This window comes from Thermobia domestica, chromosome 17 (genome assembly GCF_964235325.1).
Source record: "Thermobia domestica chromosome 17, izTheDome1.hap1.1, whole genome shotgun sequence".
NCBI classification, from domain to species: Eukaryota; Metazoa; Arthropoda; class Insecta; order Zygentoma; family Lepismatidae; genus Thermobia; species Thermobia domestica.
This window is the reverse complement of record NC_137470.1, coordinates 177486026-177507607: the sequence shown is the minus strand read 5'-3', so window position 1 is coordinate 177507607 and position 21582 is coordinate 177486026. Positions and strand designations below refer to the sequence as shown.

The following is a 21582-nucleotide window of genomic DNA, read 5'->3' as shown; positions in this document are numbered from 1 at the left end:
CACAAAAAAATTCATTCTCCTCCTGTAACAAAAAAAAATATATATACCACTGTGCAAAACTTTTTGAATACCCTTTGTACTATGGGAGGACATTGACATTGTAGTTCCTTACTACCAACGCATAATGAAAAGTTTTACCATGTTGTTGGAAGTGGGGCCGCGGTGGCTCAGTTGTAGAGCGTTCACCTTTGGTGCTCGAGATCCTTGGTTCAATTCCAGCTTGCGGGGTGGCCCCCAAGGCTTTAGTTACGCCACTGACAATAGAACAACAAAACCAGAAATAAAATATATTCTTGAGGTTCTGAATTCGTATCTAGAAACTGCTTGAAGTTATTTACAACCATCTTTTTTCAGTATGCTGATTAGTGTTGAAACTGGAAATCGTAAATTTACACAACTTCCGGTTTGAATAGACAGAGAAAAATCAAGACAAACTTCATTTTTTATGCATATTAGAAAGACGCTACTTGATATCTCTTTACCACTTTTTGGTTTATGAGGGTCAAAATTGAAGCGAAAAGTGGGTAACTTCTACCCACTTCGTTTTGAATAGAAAGTTAAGGGGAAAATGAAATGAAATCGTCCCACACTTATGCCGGCTAGGCTAAAGCAGGCGGTGATGATGAGAAATGAATGAAATGGTGGAATGAAGAAAGTAGGAGAAAACGGGAGAAGTCGATAAAATCCCCACACACGGTGTTTGTCCACCACAAAATTCACATGGTACTAGCTGGGATCGAACCAAGGACCCCATGCATTAGAAAGAGGGTTAAGGGAGTAGGTGGATTAGGATTAGGAATTAGATTTCTGGGCTGTCGGCGTCTAAGGCCATTTAGCCCGTCAAGTATATGAAGGGTGATGTCCCTCGGTGCTCACAGTGCCCTGGGAGCTGGAGAGGAAGAAAGGAAAGGAAAATGAAATGAAATGAAATCTTTGAGTTTTACGTCCCACGGTTATGCCGGTTAGGCTAAAGGAGACGGTGATTATGAGAAATGAATGAAATGGTGGAATGAAGAAGTGGGAGGAAAGAACCCCGAGAAAATCCACGCACACGGTGTTTGTTCACCACAAAGTCCACACGGCGCGAGCTGGGATCGAACCAGGGACCCCAAGCACCGGAAGTGAACGCTCTACCACTGAGCCACCGCGCCCTCGGGAAAGAAAGGAAGCGGCCCGGGAACTGTATGTTAGGTTTCATCCCGGCATTTGCATGGTGAGAATGAGAGACACCCAGGAAAAACCTCACTCAGGATGTCTGGCCTGAAAAAGGTCTTACGCCTTTTCGATCGAGTGTCCCCACTGGTAAACGAACCCTGGAACGATCTCACCAAAAGGCGAGAGCGTTAGCCATTACGCTACGTGGGGCCACTGGAGAGCAGGTGGAACATACTGTTGAGATGCTGACTCGATTCGAAGAAGCCGATTGTTCCTATCTTTTACCACTTTTCCCCTATCGAGATAAATTTTGAGGGCGGAAGTAGAAATACACTTCCATGTCTTCCACTTTTAATAAATTTGATTTGGCTTAATTTTAGCGTCCCTTTCAGTAGCGAGCAGGGGTAAAAGTTGATCTGAAAAGGCGGAGGGACGGTAGGTAGTGGCATGATGCCACGCCGTTCCCCCTGCCTATTTTTGCCTATTGTGATTTTTTTTTAGGAACTGGGGGGACGCCGTACATATTTTTTCGAGGTAGGGGACGGCGTTCCCCGCGTTCTCTTGCACTTTTACCCCTGGTAGAGAGTCTATATAAGACGTAGACCTACAGTTTAATGTGGAATCCTAACCACATGAACTGCCGCTGGGAACTTAATTGACTGGAAGAAGTATATGGGCCACCAGATACAATGCACCTCAGCGAATACGACTTACAGAAACTTGCAAAATTTAGGTTATAATTGGACATTTTCATGTCAGCCTCGAGTTGTAGAAAGATACGTAAAGTTACTCACTAAAGTTTTATAATCGGTTTGTGACCAGTTTTATCATCGGTCTCAAAGTTTTCTAGAAAAGGGATTCCATCGGAAAATTTCCAGGATTTTTCCTAATATCCCATTTCTGTTGTACGATATGGGCATAGGAGTGGTACTCTTTGAAAATATGCTGTATAAACCATGATCCAGGAACAAATAGTCTTGTTCTAGGAATTTTTTGCATCACGTCACATAAGACTGGTCACCTTGAGATTTTAAAAAAAAATCCCGTCCTTAGTTTTCAAGATATCACACCAAAATTTTGCACATGTATTGTGTACGTAACTACGTATTTTTCCAGTGATTGTGAGATCCCTACATTAAACCGAATCCGGGCCAGAGGGGCGCAATTTTTTAAACAAAAGTTATTTTCGAAAAAAAACTCCCGGTTTTCCCGATTTTCCCGTTTCAGATTATATGATACGGACAACCCACGAATAGTACCGTTAGAAACGTTGCTCTATTATGAAAGAAACGAGGTATGAAACATGATCCTTCAATAAATAACAATGAAGCAATACCTGCTTGACTGAAAGTCTAAAATTTACCTCAAAAAGCCATGGATCCTATAAGGGCTAGGACATTATTATGCTTTTGATTAATTTACTTTATATCAATTTACAATTCTGCTTTCGTTATTTATAATAATGTAACATAAATCTCAATAAAGCAAATTCTTTTTCGTGTAAGAAACTTGCGTATTTTGTTATATTATTTTTCCTTCTGGTAGGATTTCTAGTGGTTTTGAAACATTTCTAGTGGTATTCTGGGGATGTAAGTTTCTGATGCATTGGTAAGACTGCTTTGTGCAAATAGGTAGGAATGCAAGTGACAACACCGTAAATTCCATACATTCCTCGCTACACCACCTCTGTCAATCCAGCTAAAGTAACGAGATATCGCATTGTGCAGCAGCATTTTCGTCTTGTGCTAAAACACATTGTGTTCTTTATTTTGCTTTTCGCTGCTATTGCCTAGTCTTCAGTAACTGAGATAGCATATTTCGTGCCACAGCCTAGCTAAGCACCATTTTGATTGGCTTAACAGATCGCATGACAGTTTCGTTTCCTCTCGTCAGAGTATCCATCTATAGTGTTGCGAGAGCTTGTAAACAATGTGCAGGGGCGGATCCAGGACCGACTTCTGGGGGGTGCGGTGGGTTGTCATACTGCTACTTTTAAGGGCTCCAAACTTTGGGATGGGTTTTATTTATATATATAAAATAAGAAAGTTTCCTCTTCTGGGGGGGAGGCGGTATAAAAAAAATCTTCGTGCAATCACCCAGAAGGTGACGAACTACGAAACTCTTTTTAAAATTGGCCCTATTCTTTTTTTTTAATTTTACCGCAACAAAAGAAGAAACACTTTTCTGTGTAAGATTTGAATTTCTTCTTCAGGTAGACTATAGTGCGAAAAGACACAGAGTCTCGACAAAACAGGAAAGAAATGAAATAAACAGAAAAAAGTAGAGAATACTCCAAGAGCATTATCAAAATGAACTTAAAAAGAATGGAGAGATGGAGCGGTAAGGATAACTCTGATTGTTCCCACATATAAAAGTAAATTTTTTAATCCGCACATTCTTCTGTTTCTCTCAAAAATTCCCAAAACATCAATTCTCTATCTTCCGAATTACTTACGCGGTTCCCGAGATATGGCTCATTAAATCTCTCGAAATTCAAACCTTTTGGCCAATATCTGAGGAACTTGGGCCAGTTTGCCAGTGGCCATTGGTTACTATTTGGTACCAAAATGTTCACCATCCCCTTAGGTATTGATCAACGCCAATATGGTCTCTCTATGACTTACTATTCCAGAGATATGGCTTCTTAAATCTCCCGAAATCGAAATTATTTTTGGGCCAATATTTCGGGAACGGCAAGTCATAGAGAGATTATGTTGATGATAATCAATACCTAAGAGGATGGTAAACATTTTGGTACTGATATTAACTGGTGACCACTGGCCAAATCAGTGTCCAGTTGGACAGTGACCACCGGTTACTATTTGGTACCAAAACGCTTACCATTCTAATAGGTATTGATCAACACCAATACAATCTCTCTATGACTTAAGATTGCCGAGACGTGGCTCCTTAAATCTCCCGAAATCGGCCATTTTTTGGCCAATATCTCGGGAACGGCAAGAGAGACGTGAAAACTTCCATCACTTTCTCAGACAATTTTTGATGCTCTAACGGATGGAGGGCTCAAAATTGAAAAAAAAAAAATCACAAATTACAGACAGACAGACAGGCACATACACATACACACAGACATAGAGAATTAAATAACGAACTTTTTAATTTCATTGATTATACAACGATAGAAAATATATTTAATTATGAATAAAACGTAAAAAAGATTAAACTTTTTAAAAACATTCTTTCCTTTTAATAAAACGAATTCCGTTCATATATAAAACAAGAATACAAATTACAATAATTTTTTAAAAAAAAATCTGTTGTCAAGAAAACTACTTCTAAAAATTTTATTTATGTATGATTAAAAAGAGTGGGAGCTCTATCATATACAATCAATTTATAAAATTTTCAATACTAAAATAATATGTAAGTATGCCTCAATTTATATCAAGAAAAAACAATTATACAGGGTAAACGGTAACTAGGTGGACAAGCTTCAGCAGGTGATTCCGGACCTGTACGAGAAAAAAAAAATCTTTGGAACATATGCGAGCTGATCAATAGTTTGGGAGATATAGGACGCCGAAAGCGTGGGAAAATTAAATTTAGAGCTCCGTAGCTCCACTATCCTGAATGACAGAGCTAAGGCGGCAAGGTCACGTCAAAGAAACCGAACCTCCTTTATCCAAAAATGCCTATTCTGAGATCGTGACATTCGTGTGCAAGGGATTCCCCAAAGGAAGTGGGTAATCCCCGGAAATTGTCTTTCGAAATGTGGGTCTAAAGTTTCACGGTTCGAAGGTTATACTAATAGTAAGCGATGATTTGTTGTCGGAAATGTCATATCGCCAACATTGTCAATATGGCGTAGGAGTGTACATTTGCTATATGGGGTTGCATACCTGCAACATCAGGCAGGAGTTGCAACAGGAGTACAGGAGTTGCAGTCTCATGTCTTCATATTGTAGTTGTTTACATAATATGCTACTTCTATTCCTTGCAAACGACTCCACCTCTCATGTATGGTAACTCAAGAGCACATTCTTCCCTGTCGTAACTCCTGCCTGATGTTGCAGGTATGCAACCCCACATAGCAAATGTACACTCCTGTGCTATATTGACAATGTTGGCGATATGACATTTCCGAAAACAAATCATTGCTTACTGTTCGTATAAACTTCGAATCGTGCAATTTTAAACCCACTTTTCGACAGACAATTTCCGGGGATTCCCTTGCACACGAATGTCACGATTTCAGAATAGGCATTTTTGGATAAAGCAGGTTCGGTTTCTTTGACGTGACCTTGCCGCCTTAGCTCTGTCATTCAGGATAGTGGAGCTACGGAGCTCTAAATTTAATTTTCCCATGCTTTCGGCGTCCTGTATCTCTCAAACTATTGATCAGCTTGCATATGTTCCAAAGATTTTTTTTTCTCGTACAGGTCCGGAATCACCTGCTGAAGTATTTAAACATAGTTACCGTTAACCCTGTATATTATAACTAACTTTTGGCTAGGTAGAGGCTTCGCCCCAGACCCCTTGTTTGCTCGCCCTACGGCCTCGCATCTCTTAGGTATCAACCTTTTCATCAAGAGTGAATTTTGTGCATTTGCTCTTTAATTATATTTCCTAAATTTGGCCCAGCTGGAGGCTTCAACTCCTCATCCTCACGTTTACTCGAGTCTACGGCCTTGCACCTCTTAAATCCACAATTCTACCAAATTTCAAGTTTTTTTTTTCTATTTCAGCTATCTGAAAGATAAGATTAGGTATCCTAAGAAAATGCCCATTTAAATAATATGTGAATTTCTTCATCCCTCGTTTAGACCCTCTAAAAATTAAAAATATTCACTTTTGGCAATTTTCCTGTCGGTTACTCTAGGAAAGCTACAATCATGCCAAATTTCAACATTCCACGTCAAACGGAAGTACCCCTTTAATTTATATCAGTTCATGTAGTTTTACATATAGTTAGGATAGGATATATAATGTATATAATATACTATATGTTATCTATATATATGTAAAAGTGACTATGTTTGTGATTTCATAACTCTTCAACCACCAGACCAATTTCGATCAAATTTGCAGCATAGATGAGGTTCGAACCTGGGATGGTTCTTATCATTTCACTTAGGCGGTGCAGCTTAAGCGAGGGGTAGGGGAGAGATATTTAAAAATAATCGAAAAGACCTACATTAGTGTCAAATTTATACTTTTCGAGGTCGCTGTTATGGACAGTGTCACTTCTGATACCGTTTAAATCCAAATTCAGCCTGCAATATTAATATTTAATTTTTGCTGTCATTTTTACACATGTTGTAAGGAATTAACGCATTTAAAGCTTTTATTGCAACCCAGCGAAGCGAATTATCAATGCTAGTATTATATATTATATCATGTTATATCATATCACATGTATTATATAAATATAAGTATTATATATTATATTAAGATAAATATCTAAACGCTGTTTTATACACCAAAAATAAATAAGATCAATAATATGATACTGCGTTGTATAACTATATATTATAACATAATATTTCATATATTACGAATTTATACAAATAAAAAATATATAATATAGTTCAGAATCATATTTCATACTATGAAATGCTATATAGAATTACAGTACTTTGCAATATTCTGTATATACCATATTTTATATGTAAAACCTCTCTACCAAATTTCAAGTTTCTTTTCCAATTTCAACTATCTAAGTGATAAGATTCGTATCCCAAGAAAATACCCACTTAAATAAAATGGGTATTTCTTCATCCCCTTTAGATCCCATAAAAAATTAAAAATATTCACTTTTGGCAGTTTTCCTGTAGGTTAGTCCCGAAGGCTACAATCATGCCAAATTTCATCATTCTAATCCTACCGGAAGTGCCTAAACATTTTGGGGTGTAGAAGATTTCCCATATGAATAACATAAGAAAGATTATTCAGTTCCCCATAAAGTCACTCTAAATTTGGAAATTTTTATTTTTATTAATTTTGTTAAATAATCCTATAGAAAACGTACAAGCATACCGAATTTCAAGTTGTTATTCCAATTCCAAGTACCTAAAATATGAGATTATAGGCAAAAAAAAAAAAAAAAAAAAGAAAAGAAAAAGAAAGAAAACATTTAAATAACATGGGAAATTTCTTCATCCCTGCTTTAGACTCTCTAAAAATAAAAAAAAATAAAAAACACTTTTTGCAATTTTCCTGTTGGTCAGTCCCGAAAAGCTACAATCATTCCAAATTTCAACTTTCCACGTCAACCGGAAGTATCCCTTTATTTTATGTCAGTTCATGTAGTTTTATATATAGTTAGAATGAAATATTCAAAATTTTATAAATTGCTTTCATATTGGAGTGCACCACATACTGTCCTTTCTAGTCATGTATAAATAGATTTTTAAATATCTTTTTGACAACAAAATTATTCTTTTTACTATTTATTACGATTTGTATTATTGTTTTAATTTTCAGTGGAATTTTTCTTTTTTTTTTAAAGGAAAGTATGTTTTTAAAAATGTCCTTTTATTTCATTTTATTAAATAGTATGTTTAGTGATAGACAAAAATCTTTTATTTTTTTTTATTTTTATTTATTTATTATTTTATTTTTATTTATTTATTTATTTACGACACAGGATTCCATGCTAGCATAGTAGAAATGAAAGAGAAAGTGGGATCATGATGTCGCTGAAAACTAAAGTTTTACAGTTGCATACACTGTGTATTGCACCACACACTCGATCATATTTGTTGAGTGAGGTCGAATGACTCATAGCGTTGGGACGCCCAAGATCTTCTCTAACACTCTAGAATTGTGTCCGTGTGTGTGCGTGTACGCCATTTTGTGAAGTGCGGGTGAAGCGAACTCCATCTTGTGTGTAAAGTCTTCTTATTCTGAGAAGCATAACTAGATGAAAAGTTTGATAATTATTGTGAATTTATTGTTATTAACATTACTGTGATAAAAAATTAACATTATTTTGATTGTGAACAACTTGAAAATTTCTCTATTTCTTGCATCTGACAATTCATACCAACATCTGCGTATTGTGTTGCAAATTTAGCCCAGCAGTGTAGTGATAACTTGATCATGTACGTAGAAATTGAGGTAGCAGGCAGCCTGTTCGTTGAGCTAATTAAGAGGCATTCTTACTTCTATTCGGAAACAAAATTACAAAATATCAAAGAATCGTTCATGCGGCTGCTTCTTCAACGTTACAAAGGTCACTGGTATCCGGAATCGCCCACTAGAGGATCTGGTTATCGGTGTATTCGCATCAATCGTAGAATGGATTCAGGTGTTACTGAGGTTGCAACAGCATGTGGACTATCGGGTTCCTTTTTGCTTGGTCTATTACCGAAAGAGCTTACTCTGTGGGTTGATCCCGGGGAGGTATCTTATCGAATAGGTGAGGATAGTCGTATTATCACTGTGTACGACAAGAGGGAAGAAGACAGAAAACAGAGAAATAAGAAGGGTTCAGACTAATCGGAGAAAGAAATCTCTGGATTCCTGAAGTGTCCTTGTTTTTAAGTAGATGGCCCTGTATGTGTCCACTTGAGACAGCACTGCAAATCTATACAACCTGCACTGCCCAGCCGCATATTAAACCCTTGTACCTCATCATATCCTACATCCTCCAATTTCTTTTCAGACTCTATCGAACTGAGTACAATCAGGGACAAAAGAAAATAAATTGTTAGACCAACCTTCTCCAAAATGATCAGTTGTATGTAGATGTTCGAAAACAGGAGTTTGAATGTTGTATTATGAACTGTATGTGTTTTCTTCATCGACCTCTTCGGAAGAATACATTTTCACTGATTTGTAGTGCAGAAACTGATTGTAGTGGTGTGTGATAGTGGAACTTTTTATAATTTTGTCTATTTCTTCTCTGACGCTGGAATAAACAGGATTGATTACGTGGGTGGATAAGCGACTTGCAGTTACCAAAGCAAACATGACTGTCCAACAATTTACCAAATGCTGTAATAAATAAAAATAATAGTATTGATAAGTGTTGAATGCCTTCATACATATAGTACAAGACCTGTGATAAAGTATTTCTCAATATTTCTATTAAATCCATCTCATTTGATTTCATTTACTCAATCAGCTTTTGTGATAGACATTCTCTTAAGATGTAATAGTGACTTCAGTGATAAAAAAGACTTTGTTGTTACTTCAAGAGGATTTGTAAGAAAAGAATCTAAAATTGTCATCATATACGTATGAATAGAAATCTATTACGGACTAACTTCAAAGTGATTGTGAAATTTATTAAAAAAAAAAAAAAAAAAAAAAAAAAAAAAAAAAAAGATTGGTACATTACAAACGCAAAATCGACTCATTAGGTGCGTGTTACTACTTCCATCATAATACAAATGTTAGAACGTTTCAAGTTTCTAAACTTTTAAAGGTAAAAAATAGAAAATTTAGTCTTTCATTAGCACTTTCTTTTTGTTAATAATATTATTCAGATGCAAACATAGATGGAAGTTTGATCAGCAAGGTTGTGCATCACAGATTTGTAACAATTCTAGTCTTTGTCTCGTCATGTACATTGTTTTAATTATTTTACTAGGCTATTTTTTTTAAACTCCAAATGCTTTAATCACTACATGAACTGATTTTACAAATTATCGAATCCAGGATGATGTATTCAAGATTATGTCAGATTTTGTTATGTATATGTGTGTTTTTTTTCTTTACTATCATTTCTGTTTATAACTTGTTTCTTTACTGTCTACAGTATCATCTCAGGAAATCAATAGAACAAGGTTATAAGTACTAAATCCACTTACGAAATTAATAGGGTTTAGCATCGTAGTTGTTGGATCATATACATATGTTAGTTCTTACAAATGCTAATTTTTGTGTTATATTGGTTTATGTAAACAAAATCAAAATTTATTAGTATATTTGGCAAATACATCAAGGGAGATGAGTCTATAAAATAAAGTGACACTTCAATTGAAATATTACGAAGCATTTATTTCAAAATAACATATTCGAATCTTTTTGAAACTTTTGCTCTGTGAAAGATTCACGGTTGAAACTTTCCGCAATGAAAAATTAAGAAAAAATCTCACAATTGGCATCAGTTTGAGTTAGACGTTCAAAATACTTTCATGTATAATCAATTCAGGAAGAGAAATTTTAATAACCAATTAATACAAACTTGAGTATATCAGACTAATAAAGTAGTTTCCAGTCTTGATATTAAATAATAAGAAACGTTGAGAAGCTTCAGAGTTATCTGGATATTTTCTTTCTTTCTTGTGCTATAAACACATGAAGTACCACAAAGAATGATCAAACATGATGGAGCCTGAGTTAGGTAAGGATAGAGTTCGAGTGGTGGTAAATGAGCAGCCAAAAAGTTTACGTTAGTGAAAACAATAATCCTTATTTTATAACATATTTTGTATATATTTTAGTCCCTGATCACTTTTGAGTACTGCATTGTATTTTTAATGTTTCAATTGACTTTTATATATGTGTGTGTGTGTTTTCTACTCAAGGATGGCAGTCCCTGATTATATGAGTTAGTGTTGCATTTTTAACAATATTATTTTAAGTACAAGGAATAATTTTGATAAAATATCCTTCTACTAGTATAGTTAATATGTAGTTTCAAAATTGAAAAAAAAAAATGAAATCTTTGCGTTTTACGTCCTACAGTTATACTGGAAAGGCTAAAGGAGACGGTGATGATGAGAAATGGATGAAATGGTGAAATGAAGAAAGTGGGTTTAAACGGGAGAACCCCGAGGAAACCGATGCACACAGTGTTTGTCCACCAATAAGTTCACGTGGCTGGGATTGAACCAGGGACCCCATACACTAGAGGTGAACGCTCTACCACTGAGCCACCGCGGTTCTCTCTAAGTTGGACTACTGTAGTATGTAATAAAACTGTGACCAAAAGAAAACAAAAAAACAGAGGTCAGATACGGGCCATATCAAGTAATTTTCAGGTATGTGCATCAACTTCTTACAATAGAAGATTATTATTTAGTTTTATGCATTTCCTTATTAATCGAAAAGGAACTTTCGCCAAAACACAAAACAATTTTAAACAGCCACTCTCTCGGAGAAACCTAACTGTCCGAGTAGAAGTCTAGGAAATATAGGATGGTTAAAAGGTTTTAATAAGATATTACGGTATTAAGAGTAGCATTTTATGCGCTATCATAATACAGCTGTAAATTATTTTTCGGTCAGAGAGGTATTTACAGTTTGCTTCGCAAGAATTGCTAGCAGTTTTAAACACACATTTTAAAATTTTAGATACAGGAAACTTTTTTTTTACACTAAACAGTTTTTTAACTTCACCAATAGGTTGTGTTTTCAACACCAGTCTTATTTTCCGTACTATCTACTTTTGTATTCTTAAAATGGTTTTAAAAATTAATTATTTGATCCAATAAGAAATGCTGTTGGAGTAAACTCTACAGTTTCAAAATTAACCAGCATTAGACAGTAACTTAAGTATTAAGTTCTCACAACTTGTATTATGAATGAAACCAGTTGAGAATGCTCCAAATGCATTGCCAGAACGAACGAGAGAAGTTTTTATTTCCGAAATTTATATCAAATTGTATATTAAATTTATTTGATTAAATTCAATAGATAATACACTTACATATTTGGAATCTGCGAATTAGGGGATCTATTCAATTAGCTATATTGAGCTGCCATTTTCTACCACCGTATATATTTATACTGAAAAGGCAGATATAACCAATGGACACCGGTTACTATTTAGTACCAGAATGTTTACCATTCTCTTAGATACTGACCAACACCAATGACATCTCTCTATACTTATGGTACCCGAGATATGGCTCCTTAAATCTCCCTAAATCAGAACTTTTTTGGCCTATATTTCGGGAACGATAAGCGTGACGCGAAAAATTCCATCACTTCTTTCCGATAGTTTTTGGTGCTCTATTGAACGGAGGTCTCAAAATTAAAAAAAATTCGCAAATAACAGACACACACACACAAACAGAGAGAGACAGAGAGAGAGAATGCAGTAACAATATTTTTAAGTTCGTCGAAAAAAGTCCAGAGTAATGTATTGCAACAATACTGTCCCGAGGGTTGAAGAACAAAACGATCATGTTCCCTCCCTCCTCCCCCAAAAAATATGCGTCCTTTACTGAATAATGTGTCAATTTAATTGTCAACATGATGTGTCAACTAGAATAACAGTTTTTTTTTTTCTTTCTTAACCATCCTCTAGTACGTTATTGTTTTACTACATACGATCTATGAAACGTTTTTATTTTCTGGACCGAAGTATGGATTGGGAGCTTCTTTGTTTAAGTTCCCTGTAAAAGGAGAATTATTTTTCATAAGATAGTTGATTTCGCACTGTTACTTTCCAGAACTAATTTGTTGTAAGCGTATGTAACACCAAAGACACTTTCCTGTTAAATAACCACCAACAAAAACTGAATAATGTACCGCAGTATGAACACATTCCTGGGCAGGGTACCTACTGGTCAGGGAAGTCAGAGAAAACTCAGAGAAAATGTTGCAGGTCAGAAAAACTCAGAAAGAAAGACTGGAACAAAGGGAAAGTGAGAGAAATTATATAAAATGTATTTTTTCTGATATAATAATTGCAGTATTGGATAAGTAACATAACTTTATTGAAACTGGATATGTATATTTTAAAAGAGCCTTGTCATTATTAAATGAATGTATAAGAAGTGCCGTATCTTTAGAGTAATTGATTGTCAGACGTTTGTGGGTAGATATTAATGATCATAGTATGGGACGCTGCTAAGATTTTTATGGGGGGTAAGTGGAATGTATGGGACTTATGAGCAATTGATTACTATTTGTCTCTATAGAATAAATGTTCTCATATATAAATATTCACCGTAATTTATTCCTTATTTATATGTCAACGTCATCCGACAGCTGTCATGAAAGTCAGGAATTTCCTGCCAAAAGTCAGAGAAAGTCAGAGAAATAGATTTCTCGAGATCACCAAAAACCCTGCTGCATTTTGATCCTTTCCTTGCTACTCTATGAGAAGTGAACTGAAGTGGCATAGAGCACATATTTAAGTGAAGAAATAATAAGAAATGTCAATTGTCTATGATTAATTTTTATCCTTAAAATTGTAAATGTGAAAATAAGACCCAGCTAAATGATGTAGGTTGAATTCTCAGCTTAAACCCCTCAGGGTTTTGATTCGTCATTAGACCGTACGAACGCAAGAGTATTTAAATTATGTACCCATAACTCATATTCCCAAAATATCCATATAAAAATGAAACAACTCATACCAGAATACATTAAAAGGTCACAAAATTTCATATATTGTAGTAAAGGATTCACTATGACGTAGTAATGTTCAAAGCATGTGAGGAAGTGGATGTCAGTATCTCGTAGATTGGTCGATACCGAGAGATTGATATTTCGGGATATGATTTACCCTACTTTATTTATTTATTTATTTCGACTAGTTTTACATGTCAAGGTTAAGGCTATAAGAAGCCTTATCTACCACCTAAACATGATACAAAATTCAAAGACTATAGCTTACAATAAGAAAAAAAAGTTAGAAAGTAAAAAAAAAAAAATAAAATAAAATAAAAAATAAAATAAAATAAAATAAACAGACGCTTACTTCCAAACACACACATATAACACACAAGTATTATAGTGTACACTAGAATAATGTATAAATAAATTATAAACTGCTCTTTTGAAAGACGCTACAGAGCTTGAGTAACTTATCAAGGTTAGCAAAGCATTCCAATCACGACAGGTTGAAATTATGTATGATTTCGAAGGATAAGTGGATCTATGGAGAAAAATTGCAAACTGGCCCTTAAAACGTGATCATGTGTCCCTGTCATGGAAATCACTTTAAAAATTAAGATATTTTAGCAGGTAAGAAAGTTCTGTAAAAGTGTTTTATAGAACAGTACCAACAAGTGTAATTTACGTTATGGCTATCTCCAGCCATTGTTGCTTTTCAAAGAATGGCGTTACATGATCACAGAATTTTAAGCTTTTGCAACGCTGCAAATGGTTTTGTAAATGTATATTAGCGTCAGTTAAGGTGATGTCACAGTACTCCAAATGTGGTACCACTAGAGTTTGAACAAGAGGTTTTTTTTTTTTTCAACTTTGTTGGTAAAAAGTTTTTTTTTTTTTTTTTTTTTTTTTTTTTTTAATTTGCTGAGAGAATGAAGAATTCCAAAAGCCTTCTTGTATGATGTGTTAATTTGATCAAAGTTAAATATTTGTTGAGTATGACGCCAAGATTTTTCACAGAAGAAAATATGGGAATATTTACGCTCTCTAAAGTTATATTGGGAACAAGTGAAGCATCTATTAACGTTGTCACACGTTTGGAAGTAATTAAAATTTGCTTTGATTTGACTGGATCTACATTCAAACAATTATTTGTTGACCTTTTATCCAAATTACCTTTGTTATACATGTATCTATTTGTCTTGGTGAAGAAGATAGACACAATTAAACGTCCTCATGTGATACAGTGTATTAGAGATCGTGGTACGTCATTAACATAAAGATCGAAAAGAAGAGGCCCTAAAACATTACCTTGAGGAACCCTACAAGTGAGGTTACGCTGACCAGAAAGTAAGTTGCCAACTACCACATACTGGTTTCTGTCGCATAAATAATTTTTGGATCCACTTAGCAGCTGAAGTAGAGAAGCTAAATTTTTGTTTCTGCAACAAAATGTAGTGCTAAGTTCGCAATTAATTTTTAACATACTGATCAATGATTATTGAATAATAAAACTAGAATCTTCTGTACAAACATTTTTAAAAAAAAGTGTATTCAACGTGTTTATCACATGTCATTAATCTTGTTTGAATTTTGTTTCCTTCAAATTTTGGAAAGCTTCTGTAAAAGGTTTTATGACATTTTTCCAAAATTTTAAAAGAGCAAGTGCATCAAGGTCATAATTATTTGTTGTCATAGATAACTTTTACAATTGGAATATACATTATTAATATAAGGATAAAGTGTTATTATACAAACAAATGCACAGCGCATTACAAAACTAAAAAGCCAACATTTTAGAGTTAATATTCATTTAAATATTTTTGTGTAATATACAAAATTCTATTTGCATTCTGCTCCCACCATGTGAACTTTGTGTGGACAAATACCGTCTGCGTGGGTTTCCTCGGGATCTCAGGTTTCCTTCCACGTTTTTCATTCCACCATTTCATTCATTTCTCACCATCATCGTCTCCTTTAGCCTAGCCGACAGCCGACATAAAACTCAAAAATTTAATTACATTTTTCATTTTCTATTTGCATTCTATTCTTGATCAATCATTCACAATCCTCATATAAAATAACGTCACAATCTTCCTTTTGTTTCAACCATGTCCCAAACGTTTCTGCAGTCTATAATTGAGAATATGTTAAGTTCTTGTATCTGATATGAACACAATTATAAAACGACTAGCAGCGTTCACCCCGCTTCGCTGCGGTCACCCCGGAACGCAATAAACTTTGTTACTTAGATAATTTTTACTTTTTCGCTTTCAAGTGATATGATAAAAACCATAGAAGATTGCAGTAAATCTTAACATTATATCGCCTGTCATTTATGTTAACCCGCCCCGCTTCGCTGCGGTCATCCCGGTGCTGGCATATTGTAAAAGTGTCTGTAAAAATAAGCAAATCAATTAAAAAATTTTAAACAGAAGATTCAAGCTATTTTCCGCTCTATATCGCCTGTCATTTATGTTAACCCGCCGAGTGACACGGTCATGCGGGTTGCATATAAATACGTTTATTTTTACCTATGATGAACTAATAACAAAGGATTTGTACGTTATGGACACTTGAATGGTCAATTATCTCAAGACACTGGTAATTAAAAATTAAAGTGATATGATAAAAACCATCTAGGGTCCAAATCCTAATAACCCCCCAAAAATGAAAGAAATTGGTTCAGCCGTATTAGCGTGATGAGCGGACAAAGGATTTTGTACGTTCTCTTTTATATATATAGATTATGAGTCTTCTCCAGTCTAATCCTAGCAATGTCGATTTTCTACATCGAGTTTGATAGGTGTACTAGCCTTCGGCTAGCTTCCTAAACCCACAATTCTACTGAATTTCAAGTTTCTTTTCCTATTTCAACTATCTAAAAGATAAGATTTTGCATCGCAAGAAAACTCCCATTTAAATAACATGGACAATCTCTTGATCCCCCCTTTAAACCTGCTAAAAATTAAAAATATTCACTTTTGGTTACTTTTCTGTAGGTTAGTTCTGAAAAACTGCAAGCATACCAAATTTCAACTTTCCATCTCAATTGGAAGTACCCCTTCATTTTATGTGAGTCAGTTCTTTGTAGTTTTATATATAATTAGGATATCTAATATGATATTTGTAGACGTTCACACATAAAAGTTATTTCAAATGTAAACTGCGTTCAGTAAGAATCCTGAGTTCTATAAAATGATATAAACATGTATTCTCAAAACTTTGCGTACATTTTAAATAGTTGTTTCTTATACCGACTGCAGTTTTCTTATATCATATTGAGATTGGATGCAGTATTATTATTATTATTATTATTATTATTATTATTATTATTATTATTATTATTATTATTATTATTATTATTATTATTATTATTATTAAGATCCGATTTTTTTTTTTACAAAATGACATAAATTACACTCTTAGGAAAATTTAAATTCTTCATCAATTACCATTTCCCGTCTTGTTTCGGTGCACAAAAAGTGCAGAAAAACTGAAGTGCAACTTCTGACGAACAAAATAATATTTTCAATGTACAGTAGAAGAGACGTCAGCACGGTATTTATAATTACATTAATCTGGTGGCATAATATAGTTTCTAATTTAACAAGCGTACTGGAATACTGAATGACAAAACAAGAACTATGGCTACAAAGTGTCTTTTAGTGTAAGTCACAATGGCGTTAAGTTTTATTTTTTCTAGTGTTAACAACTTATAGTTGGAACTTCCCAAGGTATTTAAAAATGACTTAAATAGTTCTTATAAAAATGAAGAAAAAAGAAATGAAATCTTTGAATTTTACATCCCACGTTAATGCCGCGTGGGCTAAAGGAGATGGAGATGATGAGAAATGAATGAAATGGTGGAATGAATAAAGTAGGAAGAAACGGAAGAACACTGAGAAAACCCACGCACATGGTGTTTGTCCACCACAAAGTTCACTTAGCAAAAGCTGGGATCGAACCAAGAAGCCCATGCACCAGAGGTGAACGCTCTACCACTGAGCCACTGCTCTTATAAAAATTAAGATAAAAAGTTCAATTTGCGAAAGTTGTGCTCTACCTTTTTTTTTTTTTTTTTTTTTTTTTTGCTCTCTTTTATTTCCTTTCTTTCATGAAAATTTTATTTATTTTGTGACAACAAACGTTACTTTTTGACAAAACTGGCATACTAAAACAATGAATTAACTGCACCTCTTAATTGTGTTCTATTATATACAGGTAAAATGTTTCTTCCAACCTATACATATTCAAATGCTAATTCCGTTTATTCAAACTTTTAAAATTATAAATTGTATTTTACATTTTAATTATACTCATTCAAGTGTTCATATTTTTATTTATCTGTTTTATTTTTTTTAAAAATTTTTTCCATATTATTTTTATTGTTATTTATCTATATTTTATTTTCAATTTTTCTTTTTCTTTTTTTGCCATGAGTTCGAAAAATTATATTTGAATTGATATTCATAATGGATTTTTTTCTTTTGAGTTCTTTTAAAGATACTAGTGGCTTTTCTCTATCACGTTTGTCATAAGGACCAGATTGTGTCACATTATTACGTCAAAAGTCAAGTTACATGGTCAATCGAGTCTGGAGATTCCAAAACCCAGATGTGAGATATTTCAACCACGTAACCTCCGCGTGGGGCGTCCTAGATAATTCGCAGAAAATGCATATACTTTATCATTATTATTGATTTTACTGAAACAACTTGACTTTTGACAATGTTTCATCCATATTTACCTTACGTGCTATACATCGTTTGTAAGCTCTTCATTATGTCTTTCCAATAAGCTTTCAATTAGCCATCTCCTTATTATAGTTTCTGAGATATGTGGACGATTTCATTTTTTTAATTTTATTTTTCTTACTCATTTTCCATTGAGATTAATAATAATATTTCGTGCTTTTTTGACTATGTTCCATCCATTTTAGTGTTGAGTTCAGTTGATTTGGAGTTTAACGTCCCTTTCAGCAGCGAGGCTATGTGAGACGGGACCTACTGATTAACGTGGAATCCGAACTACATGAGTTCCAGCCAGTAATCGAATCCAGGTCTCCTACGCCAAAGGTACGTACGCTAACCGCTTAGCTACGAAGGAGCTCCATCCATTTTTAGGACAATTTGATTTTGGGATATAGAATTTACATAGTTTCTTCTACATTTGAACCGAATTTCACCCATCTCCTCCGAAGTCTATTCACATCATTACAACCGGATAGTGTCTTAGACTCTGAAAAGCATCTAGTATTTTTCTTCCTTTCTTTCCAAACGCCACAAATACTGAAGTCTAATGAAATTCTAAAGTTACATAAAGATTTTAGATTATGTCACTCAAACTGAAATTCACCATATTAGGCTCATAGTTGCCAAATCAATATAATATGATAGAAATACAATGTGACAAACCTTGAGAGAGAATTCCTTTATTCGAATGGATTGAGAATTTCAATGAAAGAATCTGCTAAAGACCCATACACATTTTAGCATATCTTTGGTCTAATGTCGAGAAGTTGATAAATGTCAAATTTAATACAAATAAAGTAACTAATTTAAACGTCAAAGCAGAAACATAATTATCTCTAATTGCCAGTATAATCATAGATTTTGATAAAATTCCATTGTGCAATAATTACACAATCATATTATATTTGCCAAACAGAAATTCAATTGAAAGTTTCGTGCGAATTGACATAAAAAGAAAGATTTTGAAGCTATGACTTTATACTAGTATTCATTTGTTATTAGCAAACATTGTTGGAATGTTTTTACCTCTTGTCTAGTCATGTCTAACTTTATTACGTCAAGACTGATTTGAAGATTTATTCTTGACAATAGGTAATATAATCTACGATACTAGCTAGTAATAATTTATATTTTCTAAATATTGACAGTGAATAATTACACAAATTATTATAGTTTTATTCTTTGGTTTGAGTACTTTTCAAAAATGAAAAAAATGGGGCAAGACTGGTGATCATCCTGAAATCAGTAGAATCCAAACTACTTATTTATTTTCTAAAAGCAAACGGTACGTAGATACCTTGGAAGAACCAATTGACCTTTTTCATGTTAAGAACCAGTAATAAGTTCAGAACTGAGAAAAAAATAGGCGAAACTTTTTTATGGAGGTAGGCCCTAACATTTTTTTGTTATTTGTAACAAGAAAGCAATAAATACATGGTAAGAAAAATGAAAATAAAATGAAATCTTTCACTTCAACGTCCCATGATTAATCCTTTAGGATAAAAAAAAGACGGATGATCAAGGTAAGTGAATGATAACGGAAGAACTGGTGGAATGAGAAAGTGGGAGGAAAGGGAGTACCAAGAGAAAACCCACAGACACGATGTTGTCCACCACAAACTTACTTGGCCCGGGATAGAACCAGGGAGCTCACGCACCAGAGTTAAGCGCTTTACCACTGAGCCGTCATGTCCCCAATGTTACATTAGAAACACATATGTTTAACATATATTTACATGCCCTCATAAGTCATTGGATTCAAATTTTCTTCTTTAGTATCACAAAATATTAATTATGAACTAAAAGGAAATGTTAATCCTTCCATAATTTTTTTTTTTTTTTTTTTTTTTTTTTTTTTTTGTCTTACCATAATTCTGCTTTACTTTTGTCTGCTTTGGAATTCATCAATTGTTTGTTGTCCACTCCCATACGGACACACACAAATATATAGATGCAAAACATGAACACTAAAATAACATTAGAAAAATGAGAAGAACAAAACAGAATGTTCGCTGTGACCGTACACATATGTCAATAATAGAAGATGTACCTTTTTTAAGTATACGAATAAAAGAGTCGATCTCGATCTTTGTGAAAAATTTGATTATGAAAAATATAATTATAAATTTATTTCGTCCAAAGAAATAAGGTTGAAAAAAGTAGTTTTCAACTTTGCCTTCTGAATTTGTCAATGGAAAACTGGACAAAAAGTCAATTGTCATTCGTATGTAAGTATGCCATCCATTCTCATATAACACTAAAATTCGCAGTGGTAGTAAAGATATCTGAATCGAGTTCATTCCTTATTCAGTATTTGAATGAGTGTTTAAAGTTATTTGAAAGCACATCTAAATTATTAAGAGTTGCAAAATTAGCTCATGCTTCGTGTTGAACATGTGTTTCTTGCTTGCTGTTGTTTAAATTCGATGTGTACTCCCTTACCCACAAACACCTTACCTACAGTTAACTGTAAAATCTTTTTGTAAATTCTGAAAGACTAAATACATCCACTTTATCAAGCTTATTTGCAATAACATTGTATAATTGAACGGGTGAGTTGAAAAAGGTACATATTCCAAAAATATCACAAATTAAACTGAGATAGCCATTTTTTTCTTTCGACGTATCTACATCTATAGAGCAGAAAAAGAAGCATATTTCACGATTGCAAATAAACTTTCCAAAAATATGTAGATGTGATTGAGTTGAAGAAGAAACATATTCCAGGAATATGTCCCTTCTTCAACTCACAGCCGCGCTAGTGCCGGCGGCACTCGCCACAGCGCTAGTGCTCAGTTATGTATTATGACTTAACAGGTGAGCTGTTGTTTAAGGTCATGTTGGTTTAAAACCCTAAATAGTGGCAGACTTAAGAACGAGCTGGACACATTATTAGTGAGCCTAATTGAGAGACATGAGGTTGCAAGGCTCAGACCATCAAATCAAAACCCAAAGCAATACGAGCCCTCTTTCAAGTAATTTGCCATGAAAGGAACGAGCAGAGTTGAAGTATGTCGTAATGCGTACATAAGCCTTCATGCTGTGTCACGCAAAGTTATTAGGTTGACAAAGATTTTGGCTTCTTGGAAATTCCCTATTGACATGAGAGGTAAACAGGAACATCGTTCTAATACTGTTACAGCCTCAAATCTAGTTAAAATACATGAACATATTGATTAATTTCATAAATATGTTGCACATTATACGCCTACATCAGTCACATATCTCGGTGCTCAACCTAATGTGGCAAAAATGCATGAACTTTACATACAAAAATTTCCTGACTTGAAGAATGTAATTAAGTATGAGTTTTATTTGGAATATTTCAAGAAAAACTTTGGTTACCGATTTGGTAGACCTCAGGTCGGTGTCTGCAGTACCTGTGAAGACCTGAAGATCAAAATTAAATCAAACA

The 21582-nt window shown here is 34.1% G+C and overlaps 1 protein-coding gene across 1 annotated transcript; it reads left to right on the top strand.

The window, feature by feature from the left end:
• The first annotated feature begins 8217 nt into the window (after nt 1–8217).
• Nucleotides 8218–8616, top strand: LOC145674249 (protein BTG1-like). Its single transcript, XM_081744084.1, has one exon. It carries the CDS (start codon nt 8218–8220, stop codon nt 8614–8616), a length of 399 nt encoding a protein of 132 aa, XP_081600210.1.
• The last annotated feature ends 12966 nt before the right edge of the window (nt 8617–21582 follow it).

Coding starts and splice junctions, on each gene's coding strand:
- LOC145674249 (XM_081744084.1), top strand. CDS start 8,218: ATGTACGTAGAAATTGAGGTAGCAGGCAGCCTGTTCGTTGAGCTAATT.